The sequence below is a fragment of the Malaclemys terrapin genome, chromosome 1 (genome assembly GCF_027887155.1).
Source record: "Malaclemys terrapin pileata isolate rMalTer1 chromosome 1, rMalTer1.hap1, whole genome shotgun sequence".
NCBI lineage: Eukaryota > Metazoa > Chordata > Testudines > Emydidae > Malaclemys > Malaclemys terrapin.
Window position 1 is genome coordinate 186,974,039 of NC_071505.1, and position 13,042 is coordinate 186,987,080.

Genomic DNA, 13,042 nt, shown 5'->3' on the forward strand with positions numbered 1-13,042 from the left:
GACCGGGGCGGGGGCGGCGCTTGCAGGCCGGGGAGCCTCCCCCAGGCGCGGAGGAGGGTGGGGACCGTGCCATGGCGGGGGGAGGGGAGATTCCGCTGCCTGCACCGCCCGCCCCACGCTGAGCCCGGAGCACCCCCCGCTTTCCCTGCCACAACAACGCGCCCACGCGTCCGGGGAGGCTACCATGGTCTGGTCGCTTTTCCACCACCATCGCCAATGCCTGGCACTTGGAAAAGCAGGAGTCAGGTCCCCCAAATCATCAACCGCCTTAAAAATCACGAGTTTTTTTTGTTTTTTTTAAACAAATAATAAATGTTAGGTTTTTATGTCCCGTCTGGATTTCATGCCTCCAGGGTACACAGGGTACACGTTTTTGCTTTTGTCCTTAATAATGAGGCCAGGGATAGAAATATTTTTTATTTATTGTAACGAAAATTGAGATTCCCATAAAATCATTTGATTCCAGGAACTGGGGCTTGAACAAAAAAACAACACATGCCACAAGATTTGGTAATACTGTTTTTCACAGATGTAGAATTTCCTTCACCAACATTTCACCTTCCCCAACTGGCATGCAAGGTACAGAGTGCTGGCTGGCTGATTGCCACTGAGCCAGAGATGGCAGCTTGTCCATGATGTTACTGTGTGTGGACAGACAGCAGACTCCCATATCTGTCACACTTCATTAAACTGCACACTTTACAATCCACTATTTGCCCTTCAATACCTTTAAGCCTTCATATAGGGCTTGATCCAAAATCCACTGAAATTAATGAAAGTTCTTCAATTTACTTAAATGGGCCAATTATTGCACTTTAATTTAAATGGCGACCAAAGAGAGAAATCTGAAAGTACATACCGTAAAGCTTCCTAAAGTGTCATAACATAGCCTTTCAGAAGATAAATGCATGAAAGTACTTACAACAGGAGTATGCGCAAACGTACATTTTGATGTACATTAAGTGCTTTTTTTTTTCAAAAACAAGACAACTTGATATGATATTCCTTAAAAATAGTTACAAACATCTATATTAGAATGATTGCAGAGGTCAGATAAATGGGAAATGAACATTTTTAGTAACTGCTGCTGTATCTTTGTGATAATTACATTAACATAGTTCCAAACTGGAATATCTTTTTAAACCATAGTTTATACTAATATTTTTGAAAATACTGTAATTCCCTAGTACATGTTGGATAACTCTTTTAATCTTAAGTAAATCCATTTTAGTACAATTAAAGACCAATACTTTAGCAGGGTTCGAAAGAGGAAACAGAATTGTGTTGTGAGCTGAAATCAAATATCCACCACAAAAGCTATCTCACCAATTTTTGCCTACATAAGAGATTTGAATGTCACCATCCATGACACTCAGTGTGTACTGCTTATTAAATGTACACAACTTTCAAAGTTCGTTACAATGTAGAATACTACCTTTAGGGAAAATAATAAAGAGTTCAGTCTTTTCTTATGAATTAATGTATATTAATTTATTGAAATCTGATGCAAACTTATACAAAGTCTAATCCTGCAAATTCTCTCTCCTGTGTAGTTCTTATTTATATGATTTCTATTTAAGTCAGTGGGAGTAATTATATAAAAAAGAGTTCTCAAACTGTAAACTTTTGGGGGCAAGGACCGCCTTTTTGTTATGTACGTGGCTAGCTCAATGGGGCACCAATCCTGATCAAAGTTTTTAAACACTACTAAAATAGAAATAATAATAGAATTGAAATAATCAATTATAAACTTGTTAGGGCAACTAGTATGTCTTTTCTGTGGGCCCCATCTTGCAAACCTTCTTTTCCTTGTGTGAGTAGTCCTTATTCATGTGACTAGTCCCACTTGCGTCAATAAAACTATGTGTATGAGTAAGGCCTATCTTTATAAAGCATCATGTTCAACTGCAAGTATTATAAGCAGCAAATATTAAATAAATGTTTTGGAATCAAAACATCTGCTGGTAGTGTATGTAAATACAGTGTTCAATAATGTAAAAGACAACATTTCTTTCCAGAGATGCCTGCTTAAAATAACTGTAATCATTGGAAAATCACACACCCATGTTTGCTTCCCTTCCCATTCCAGATTTTACACACACACACATAATCCCATGTCTATTATATGATGTGCTGTATCTCTGCCCAAAACTAACACTTTTCACAAACATCTGGATCTTTTTTACTATATTACATAGATAAAATTAACTTCTCCAAGGTGAAGTTTTAATAATTCAGATTATAAATAGCATACAGCATCTCTCAAAGAGCTGTTGTTGGTTTATTGTTGTCATTGTCTTTGTAATTAGCATCATTATATCTTTCCCTTAAAAATATCTTTATATTAAAGCATTCATATAGATCATTATTTAAAAGAATATTCGTTTTCATGGAAAACTGAATCCATCTTATAAAGGAGCAGTAATCATTCCCCTCACTGATCAACTATTTCAGAGGGGAAAAGAATAATTTATCCAAGACTGTCACATAATTTTTCAAGTTCATTGATTGGATCCTTGCTGATCTAACATCCTTCAACTCCAAAGTACATCTGAAAAACATCAGCACACCCCTTTTCATCTAAAAAATGATAGAGCTGCCCCAGATCCATATGATTTCCTCTGGTACCATGTGCATCAAATACTTTTTCTTCAAAAGATGAGAATTTTCTTTGTTTTTGCATCTCAGCATGTGACCCATCCAGAGAAATATCCTCTCTATGGCGAATTAAAATTCTCCGCCATGTTAATCTTCTGACTCTGAAAACAATTAGGGAAATATGAATCCATAAAATGTAGCACATTTTATAAAATGTTATGAAGCGGATTATGAAAGGAGGAGAATCGACAAATTTCAATTGTGTAGATATCTGGGATACACATTATAGCTCATTAGCCAATCAGTCAAACAAACATATACATACCTGCAAACATTCCTAGAACCAGAGCATTGTTTCTTTACACCCATACCGCACAGAACAGTCAATAAAGTTGGGATTTAAATATAACTACACACCTCCACCTTGTCTGTGCGAGGAATTTTCTTACCCTTTATCTTTAATACTAAATGGGCAGAGCTGAACCAGGTCTACACTACACGAAAATACAAATGATACAAGCAATATAAAAAATATTAACAAGACTGGTGGTACAGCCTACTCTTGCTACACAGCTGACATAGAGCTGACGGGGGAGGCAAGAAGAAAAGCACTGCATGCACTAGTCAAAGAGAAACCCTTGCTGGCTAATTTATGGCCCTGATGGCTATAAGAAGTGGCAGACGGTGGGAGGTGTAAATGAATTGTGATAAAATATAAAACATATACTTTTCATAGACAAGATGTTGATTTTACCAGTACTACGAGTTGCCCACCTTCTGACCAAATGTACAGAACCACAACATAACAAGCACAATATTCTAACCACCAATGTTACTTAAAAGCAAAATATAGTATATAAAAAGCAAACCTTGACCAGAATTCTTCACAAGTACTCTGTGGGCCTTCTACACAAATGACACCTGGTTTCCCAGGCATGCTAAACCCCGACAGAGCGAGCTCCTTAGACCAATCAACAATATTCTTTCTTTTATGCTTGTTGTAGATGTGATGACTATAGATCCATAATCTAGTGAAAATGACATCTTCTGACTGCATAGTCCTCAACGTCGTCACTGAGGAAGATGAAAGCTCCTTATCGATATAAGCAGCTGCATGATCTTTAACCCATTCTCTTGCATTTAATACACAGACCTCACCACTGCAGTTTCTCTTCAAGTATGTTTTTAGATCTGTGTTCAGCTGAATCTGCTGTGATCGGCTTATTGATGGTGACCTAAGGAAAAAATATTAACGCATCTTGTTAGCATATCTTTTTTAAAAGGTAGTGAAATCAGAATGTCTAAAAACTCTATTATGTTGTTAGTTTAGAACTGGTTCAAAAGCATTTTGTTTGGCTAAAACATTTAATATTTCCTAAGAAAATCCCATTTTAGCCTTTAAAGGGCTAGCTGCAGATTTTATATATAGCACTATATAGCTGTAAATTTTAAACAGGAAAAGCCCAGATGAGAATTTATGATGGTCACTGCAGTAGTGTTCTGAGATATACAATGTAACAGAAACAAACAAAAATACTAAAACAGAAATAATGCAGGTCAGTGAGTAACAATATTCTGCCAAGCAGAAGGATGAGATTTATTAGACAACCTTTCACTTCTTAAGTTAGAACCAACTGGAAGCATTATCACGATGGACTATGGCCCAGATCCTCAAAGGTATTTAGGCACCTAACTCCCACTGAAATATCTTTGGGAATCTGAGCCTATGTTCCTTACTTGGACACTGGTCCTGTAAAATGATCAACGCTGGAAGACCATCACTGTGCCCACATGGAGCCACAATAATTTCACTGTACTGGGAGCTAGCACTCCTATGTTCTTTTCTCAGCTCTGTCACTCACCTGCTGCATGACCCTGAGCAAGCCACTTCACCACTTTGCCTCTCTGTTTCCCTTCCCACCCTTTGTCTGTCTTGTTTATTTAGACTGTGTGTTCTTTGGGGCTGTCTCTTGCTATTATTTATTGATCTAGTAAATTTTAGCTTTTAGTTCCCTGTCTAGAAATATGCAGTACCTGACAGTAATTTCTGGTAGAACAGCTGGGTAGTTAAGTGGTAAAGCACAGGATAAAGAAAGCATTACCTAAAAAAAAGAAAAGAAAAAAAAAAGGGCATTAAAATCTGATCTGAAATGTCTTTTTTTTTTCCTTTCAAAAATATGGCTACATTACCATAGTGGCATCAGCAACCTCTTGTTTTACATTCAGTATAAACTGAACTTTTGAAGATGGGATCTCTGACGTCTTATTATCAATATAATGTTTTAGTTCTGCTACAGCCAGCTGGTCAGTCACAATAAACTCATCTTCATCAGGAAACATACTAGAAAGTAGGTCTAACTCAGAAAGTTGTACTTCAGCTTCTTCCAAATTAGTCATTTTGGCCATGTTTTAGCTGTTTCCTAAATAAAGAAATTGGGAAAAAAATGAAAAGACAATTCTAATAGATACAAGCACAAGTTTAAGGTCCAATCATGCAACTGTTATGTGAGTAATATTAATTCATATAAGTAATCCCACCAAAATCAATGGGATTGCTCATAAGAGCTGATCAGCTAAGGGTTTGCAGGATGGGGGCCAATATAGAAATGGTGGCTGAAATCTTGGCCCTATTTAAATAAATCGGAACACTTATGACATCCCATTGATTTCAATAGGGCCAGGATTTCACCCTGTGTTTTCACTCAAATGTCTTTGGATTACACAGTGTGGTATGTTTTGAATTTCATCATTTGTGTTGTTTTGGTATTTGCAGTGCTGGATAAGGCTATGCTTAGGGGTCTGTCCTTCCAACAATATGTGGGGAAATTAGGCATATAGTGCCAATTTAAGCATCAAAGTGCAGAAAAGTGGTCAGAAAAGTGATTGTAGAAATGGTAAATTATTGCTCATTGGATTTAGGGTGATCAGACTGTTTTTATCGGGACTGTCCTGATATTTGCTTGTTTGTCTTGCGTCCTGACCAATGTTAGGTCGGGACACTGGACAAACAAGCAAAGGCTCTGGAGCCCGGAAGGGCTCGTGCCCTCCCCCCCACCTCCTTCCCCCATTGGCTCCCTCCCCAAATCCCCATCTCTTCCCCAAGCACGCCATTCCTCCTCCCTCCACAAGAGCTGGAGGGAGGCCCCGGAGACGCAGGGGGAGCGTGGGGCCGGGGTGAGAGTCCAGCCTGGCCCCGAGCGCAGGCAGGACTCAGTTGGGCGGTACCTGGAGGGAGAGTGGGGGGGCAGCCTGCGGGGCCAGGCGGCGGCTGTTCTCCCCACCTGGGCAGTGGGACTCGGGAGCAGCCGCTGCTGCAGCTCCCACTGCCGCGGGGGGAAGAAGCGGCCGATGGCCAAGCTCGGCGGCTGTGGCTCTGGCGCCCAGGCCCGAACCCCCCGAGCCCGGGCCTGCTGCGGGGACCTAGCAGTGCGCACACTGCGCCCAGCCCCTGGCCAGTCGCATCTGGACTGGCTGCCCAGCTGGTGCAATCCCACAGTAGCCCCGGGGCGGAGGCATCAGCAGCCCAGCCCCATTCGTTCCCCTGCGGGACCCGAGCGGGACAGGGGGGCTGGGGCCTGCTGCCCCCACTCCGGGGCTGCCCGCGGGATTGCACCAGCTGGGCAGCCAGCCCAGACCAGAGGCTGAGCGCAGCGTGTGCGCTGCTGGGTCCTTGCAACAGGCCCGGGGGGTTCAGGCTCGGGCACCAGAGCCGCAGCCGCTGAGCGCCATGGCCGCTTCCTCCGGCCGCAGCAGTAGGAGCTGCAGCAGCGGCTGCTCCCGAGTCCCATTGCCCAGGTGGGGAGAACAGCCGCGCCTGGCCCCGTGGGCCGCCCCCCTACTCTCCCTCCAGGTACCGCCCGACTGAGTCCTGCCTGTGCTCGGGGCCAGGCCCAATTCTCACTCACCCCGGCCCAGCGCTCCCCCTGCATCTCTGGGGCCTCCCTCCAGCGCTTGCGGAGGGAGAAGGAAGGGGGTATGTGTGTTTTTTTGCTCTGCCGCCATTTTTTTTTGCTCCGCCCTCCACGTCCCGATATTTGACCAGGGTGATCTGGTCACCCTAATTGGATCTGCTCACTGTACATTCAAAGACATATTTACTGTACTGACAAAATCTACAAGATTCTGCTATTAGCCCTGCAGAGCCAATATAGACATGGGAGAGTGTGATGAATTTTATTACGCCTTACAACTTTACCAAATGGTTAACTAAATTCTAATTAGATAAATGTTTACAAGTGATGAAGCATGAGCCAAAAGAATCGCTCTGGACTTTCAGACCCCACAATGGGGTTTCCAGCACTGGCAGTTGTTATAATAAGCACTCCTAGGAGTGAAGGAGGAGGCCCCCTTTTAGAAAGAAGAACAAATTACATTTTTTAATTTTAAAACACACACCACATCTCAAAAGCAGAACCATAGTCTATGCTAAGTCCACAGCAGTGTACTTGTAGCTGTGTCAGTCCCCAGATATTAAAGAGAGAAGGTGGGTGAGGTCGTATCTTTTATTGGACCAAACTTCTGTTGGTGAAAGAAACAAGCTTTCTGAGCGACACACACAGCTCTTCCTCAGGTCTGGGGAGCAGCAAAACACCAGGGGGGACCGACTGTTTAGCATAAGGAGTTAGAGCGTCTGGTAAGTGTCCCTGGGCTACTCTACCCTGCATGGTCCCTCAGCGAGACGCTGTAACTACTCAGGCGGACCAATCGGTCCCGCCGCGCGCGCAGCTGCCAGGCTGGGTGAGTGGGGCCCCTTCCCCGGGCCGGAAGAAGCGCTCAGCTCCCACCAACAGAAGCTGCTCCAGAGAGAGTCGCTGCCTCACCCATTATTTGGGAATCTGAGCTTTAAATCACCACGCTGGGCCCGGAATCCGCCCCGCCCCGCCCCGCCGGGCAGCTCACACCGCGCAGCGTTACAGCTTCCCACGCAGCCGCTCTGTAGCCACAGCCCAGCACAACCCCCCCCAGCTCACACCCCTGCGACTGCGCCTGCGCCCCCACCCTGGGCCGGGACGTATACAGGCCACTCCGCTATTGCGCATGCGCTGCGGGTCTTGCACTTCCTCATTCGCGGTCTCTCGCCGATTGACCTCGGCCCCCCTCCAGTTTCCCACTATGCAACGCACCGGAAGTGATAAAGAGCCGTTCCCTCTAACAGCTCAGCCATGGGAAGAGGGCGGGAGCCGTAAAACTACGCTAAGCCGGAAATATGTGTCGTAAAACAACTAGCTTCACGACACTGGCAGGTGAGGGACTTAGGCTCAATGAGTTCCTCTGGACTCCATCACGTTATTTACTCTCCCTTATCCCCTCACCTGTCTCTGAGTCACTTACTCTCCTGGCCTGAGCCGTCTCGTGTCCGCTCCCGGCCCGACTCTGCGCGGCTGGGGCTGTGGGGCTTTCCTACTGGTTCTGGTGGCTGTCCGTAACGGGTGGGAGGCGGGCTCAGATGAGGCTGACTAGCCAATCGGAGCCAGCGGGTTGCTCCCGTGTTGCCGGGCGAGGTGGGGTGCGCTGCACTCCAGGCTTGGGTTAGTGTGAGAGGAGGGGCAGGCTGCAGCAGCAGCAGCGCTGGTGGCAGGAGCTGGAAGACGCGGCGCTCATCCCGCCACGCGGGCAGGTAGGCAGCCCTGTGCGCCCGCGCCCTGGGGCGGGCAGGAGAAGGGCAGCTGCAGGAGCAGCCTTGCCCCGGGGTCCCTCGCGGCTGGGAGCTGGGATAACAGCGGGCAGGGGCGCTGGAACAATCTGTATAGAGGAGGTGCTGAGAGCCATGGAACCAAACTGTAAAGCCTGTATATAACAACAACCTCTTCAAGCCAGGGGGTGCAGTAGCACCCCCAGTTCCAGCACCTATGGCAGCGAGGTCTTATTGAGCTGAGACCTCGCCCGGGGGAGGCTCCGGGTCCTTGGGCAGATGTGGACCAAAGAACACGTGTTGTGCTGCGTGACACTCATTCTGCATTGTGGAGGAGGAGGGGTGTGTGTACGTGTGTTTCCCAATGGGATAGATCTCCTGTGGAGGCCTGGCGGTGGTGGTGGGAGAAATGCCTAGAGATAGAGAGCAACAGAGGGTCCTGTGGCACTAACAGAAGTATTGGGAGCATAAGCTTTCGTGGGTAAGAACCTCACTTCTTCAGATGCAATTGATTTCCATTACTTGCATCTGAAGAAGTGAGGTTCTTACCCACGAAAGCTTATGCTCCCAATACTTCTGTTAGTCTCAAAGGTGCCACAGGACCCTCTGTTGCTTTTTACAGATTCAGACTAACACGGCTACCCCTCTGATACTAGAGATAGAGAGGTTGCATACCTGGTACAGTGGGCACCACTTACACTGGACATTTACCACCTACTGTGTAGGGATCAGAGGTATGTCCTATTCCTAGTGTACCAGACTCCGCAAATATTAGTGAAGTTACACTGGGGTAAACAGTTTCTACAAATAGTGCCCCTGTGTCGATGTCCTATTCCCATTCTACAGCAGGTGTATTAACAAACTGTTGGGTCTAAATCACACCCTTTAATACTACATAAATAGTATTTTGTAGCTTAGTAGCGTTGAGGAGATCCTGTCTGACTCATCTTCCCAGCCACAACATAGATTTGTTTAATACTTACCTATTCTCAGCTGCCTTCTCATTCTGTTGGCAAGATAGAGTTCAACCTGGACAAGGCTAGAAATGCATGACTGTGATTTAACTAAAGGTTGACAATTGCAACTTTATTTTTGAGTGTGCAACTAATTCCTTTTCCAAATCTATAATTTCTTTAGTCTGAATTTTCAGAGTGTTAAATTTGCCAGACCCTTTAAAGTGCTACTTCATCTTTCACATAAATGAATGTAGTATGCATCCCAATCTGGGTCTATGCTGGTTATGCAGTATGTATATATCTTATGAACCTTGTAACTGACACTTGTAATCCCTCATAACCCAAGCCTTACCCCAGATGTACAGTACCTTCCTTCTTAACTTGTGTAAATTTGATTTTAAACATTAACTTTAATAATTTTTTTATCTTTAAATCTGTTACTACCTGGGTAAACTTGTCCTTTTGAGAATGTGGTTGGAATTCCTTTCCATGCCAAAGGTCTGATATCTGACCTTTCTTGAGGAGGTCTCCCCTCTGAATTCAGCTACTCTTGTGCTTTTTCTCATTATATACATTAAACCATACATACAGTACCTGATTTTATTATTATTATTATTATTTATTATTTAAGACAAACATAAATGCATAGTTTGCTTAAGGCTCTGTCATGATGTTAGAGACTGATGCCTCTCTAGGTCCCTTTCTAAGGGTATACTCAAACAGTTGTTCTAAATTGCATTATTTACTAGATAGTTCTATGAATACAAAAACTGAAATCTCCCAGCATTGAAGAGACATCAATGCCACAAAAACAACAAAGAGTCTGGTGGCACCTTAAAGACTAACAGATTTATTTGGGCATAAGCTTTCGTGAGTAAAAACCTCACTTCTTCGGATGCATCCGAAGAAGTGAGGTTTTTACTCACGAAAGCTTATGCCCAAATAAATCTGTTAGTCTTTAAGGTGCCACCAGACTCTTTGTTGTTTTTGTAGATACAGACTAACACGGCTACCCCCTGATACTTGACAATGCCACAAAAAATCTGAATCTCCAGTATATTGTCAAATGCTGCTAGAATAACAATTTATTTAATATTGCTGAGCAAGTCATAAAAAAAAGGAATTTACAATAAATCAAAAGTAGAGAGTTCATTAAATAAGTATCGTCAGTATTTAAATATGATAAACTAATAATATGACAGTTGCCTCCTAAAACGTTTGTGGCCGCACTCCATTAAGGTGAGCAATAAAAAGTGTAGGGGAATTTTGCTGACAGTTTAGACCCCACTCTTACAAATTGCGGACCTCTGGGCCCTTGTGGGGTCCCATAGACCTCAGAGCTCAGATCTGGTTGCAGAAGTGGGGTCAAAATGTGCATTAGCTGTAAAGTACAGAAATATTATGAATTCATGTCCCCTTGAAATTCAGCTGATTTAAAATTTGTCTGATTGCTGCTACCTTTTGTATAACCCCTTACAAGCAGAATCAAAATCTAGTTTTGAATTTAATGTTTTTTTTTCCCCATTAGGTTCTGTGTAAGGAAAACTACAAAGCACTAATATGGGAAAGAAGCGAGCAAAGGGAAAAAACATACAGGCTGATGATGAGTCTCAAGATATTTTGGGTATGTTTCATAACAAAATATTTTCATAGAAAGACTGTAGTGCTGTGGAAGAAATGTTTCATCTGTCTTGAAAGTGAGGAGCATTGAAAACCCATTAATAACCAGAAGGCATTTACAGCAGTCACTTTTACTTCTTTGAATATTTGATTGTAAAGAATGAGTTTACTCAGCTGAAACTTAAGTTCTTCAGAAAGCTTCTTCTTAAACTTGGTAGGAAATCTATAAAATGTCAAAGATTCAATGTTTACTGTCATACAGGTCCAATCCTGAAAACTTTTTCTCAGTAGTCATTTCAATTTACATGGAAATGCCCCAGAATCCTATGAGACATTCATGGTATAAAGGGCCTGCAGAGCCAGGCCCCGTATGTGTAATGGAAAGTTTCTGGATACAGTTTTTTCATTTCTGGGTGGATCGGTATGCTAACAGTAAAAGAGTATGAATCAAAATGCACAATTATAAATGCGTATGTCATTTCAGAGAAATTATTATTTCTTGTAATAGCAGCATCTTACTCCATCTGGCTTTGGAGGTCAACGCTGCCTCAGTTTCCTCACTGCCATTTATCTTCCAGGAACTTACAGGCTACCATAACACTTTTTGACCTTCTGGTCAAAAGTCCACCCCTCTTTCAGAGTAAAATGAAGTTCTGAAATGAGCATAATCTTTCCTTTCAGCTTCATTACAGGATCCCAGCCCTGCTTCAGAGGTCAGTTTTCCCCAAGCTGTAGCTTTTCTTTTTGTATACTCTTCCACCAGGCTCTAAATAGTTCTTCAGTGCCCTTGTTTACCCCACTGGTGCAGGGTGTTTCTATGCACCTCTCTATATAGTGCCATAGGTGGGGACCAATGCCCACTTTCCCTCTCTGTCCTATAGGTTTCCACCCCGAGACCCTAATGCCATAGGCTGTCTGCCCGGAATTCCAAACTACATTGTTTCTGTTTCCCAGGGCCACTTCCTATAGTGACCTCAATCTAGTCTCCCTTGCAGTCTCTCTTTGGCCAGCTCCCTTGCTGGAGAGCTACATTCCCGGTCAGCTCTCCAGGAAGAAGTCATCTATGGGAAAGTCTTGTAGCCATCATCCTTCTTTGAATCTCTCTCCTTGACTGAGCTGAAGGCCTCTCTTTGTATATTGTAGCCCTGTAGGTTACATGACTGTCACTTGATCTCTGGGCCCTGAGCAGGGAGGTAGGCTAAACAGGCACAGGTAAGGTTGCCCAACTCCCTAAAAGGTGCCAGCTCACCTGTGTTATTTCTGTCTCATAGCCCAAAATGGAAGTTAACTTACAGAAAATAAGTAACGCTGGAAGTTGTCAGTAAGTTAACTTTTAGTTGCATTGAATATGCAAGACTTTTGAACAAAAAAATTATTTAATTTGGACTTGTTGTAGACAAACCAAAGACTACTAATGTTTTAATCTGTGCAGACAAACATCTATCCCAGGCTGTATTATTATTTAGCATTTGTATTATGGTAGCAGCCTGAATCCCCAGTCAATACCATAATTCCAATGTGTTAGGCACTCTACATCTAGCAAGACTGAGTCACTGCCATGAAGTTCTTACAGTCTAGGGCTATAGTCCTGCCAACTGCTCCAGGCAAAGGAGAAAGATTTTAGAGCTATTATTAATTGACTTGAACAATTAAAAAAAAAAAATCCAATTTTACAAAAGGTACTAGAAAATAGTTTGAATTATACAGAAATTTATGTAATTTTTTTTAACAAGTTACTTAAATTCATTGAAAGAGTATGGTAGCAAAAGAAAGCGCTATAAATATTAACTATCGATTTAGATGCTTTGTAAATTAAATTATTTCATGTAAGCAGGCACTGAAATATTTTTACTCTAGCTTTTATACTAGAGAAATTAAGCATTTTTTGTAAATATTAATTTAGAGCAAATAGGGAAACAAACTATGCTAAGCAGCATTATATAGCTTAGTGACACACATTTGTATAAACCCACCACATATTTCTTCCAAACCTGTTTCTATTTGGCTTAGGAAAATCTTAAAATGTGTTGCTTCAGTTTACTGACTAACAGGTTATGCATAAACAGTTAGTTGTAAGCTCTTTGTACATAAATTAAACCCCTTGTCATGTAAAAGGCAAAACCAACAGCTTCTTTTCACTCAAACCCCAGAAATAACCAACTAGAAATAAAAAAATCAAACTCAAACAATATCCATCTCACTAGCAAATACTAGCATTCATTATATACTTATACAG

The 13,042-nt window shown here is 43.0% G+C and overlaps 2 protein-coding genes across 5 annotated transcripts in view; one reads left to right on the forward strand and one right to left on the reverse strand.

Moving 5' to 3' along the window:
• Positions 1–404: 404 nt before the first annotated feature.
• On the reverse strand, positions 405–7,986 carry RWDD2B (RWD domain containing 2B). Of its 3 annotated transcripts, none has more exons than XM_054047730.1 (5): positions 7,930–7,986; positions 4,789–5,018; positions 4,633–4,700; positions 3,468–3,833; positions 405–2,759 (listed from the first exon to the last, which is right to left on the reverse strand). In XM_054047730.1, the coding sequence occupies exons 2-5, from the start codon at positions 5,002–5,004 to the stop codon at positions 2,525–2,527; spliced, it is 885 nt and encodes a 294-aa protein (XP_053903705.1). In that variant the 5' UTR covers positions 5,005–5,018; positions 7,930–7,986; the 3' UTR covers positions 405–2,524. The 3 variants fall into 3 exon arrangements, with proteins under 3 accessions (XP_053903705.1, XP_053903709.1, XP_053903698.1); XM_054047734.1 differs by having other exon boundaries at positions 7,911–7,964; XM_054047723.1 differs by lacking the exon at positions 7,930–7,986 and adding an exon at positions 7,419–7,513.
• USP16 (ubiquitin specific peptidase 16) overlaps positions 7,726–13,042 on the forward strand; it is a 31,376-nt gene continuing 26,059 nt past the window's right edge. The window contains exons 1-2 of one of the 2 annotated variants that reach the window (XM_054047709.1): positions 7,726–7,841; positions 10,715–10,810. In XM_054047709.1, coding sequence (XP_053903684.1) covers positions 10,747–10,810 — 64 coding nt within the window. In that variant the 5' untranslated portion in view covers positions 7,726–7,841; positions 10,715–10,746. Of the gene's footprint in view, positions 7,842–8,138; positions 8,216–10,714; positions 10,811–13,042 lie in introns of those variants that run through there. The other variant, XM_054047712.1, reaches the window with a different exon arrangement.

What these genes read in the sequence shown, in the direction of transcription:
- RWDD2B (XM_054047730.1), bottom strand. Translation starts at nt 5,004, where the DNA reads ATGGCCAAAATGACTAATTTGGAAGAAGCTGAAGTACAACTTTCTGAG. An exon ending in CTACCAGAAATTACTGTCAG is followed by an intron (nt 3,834 to 4,632) that starts GTACTGCATATT and finishes TTTTTTCCTTAG; the next exon opens with GTCACCATCAATAAGCCGAT. An exon ending in TGTGAAGAATTCTGGTCAAG is followed by an intron (nt 2,760 to 3,467) that starts GTTTGCTTTTTA and finishes AATTGTTTTCAG; the next exon opens with AGTCAGAAGATTAACATGGC.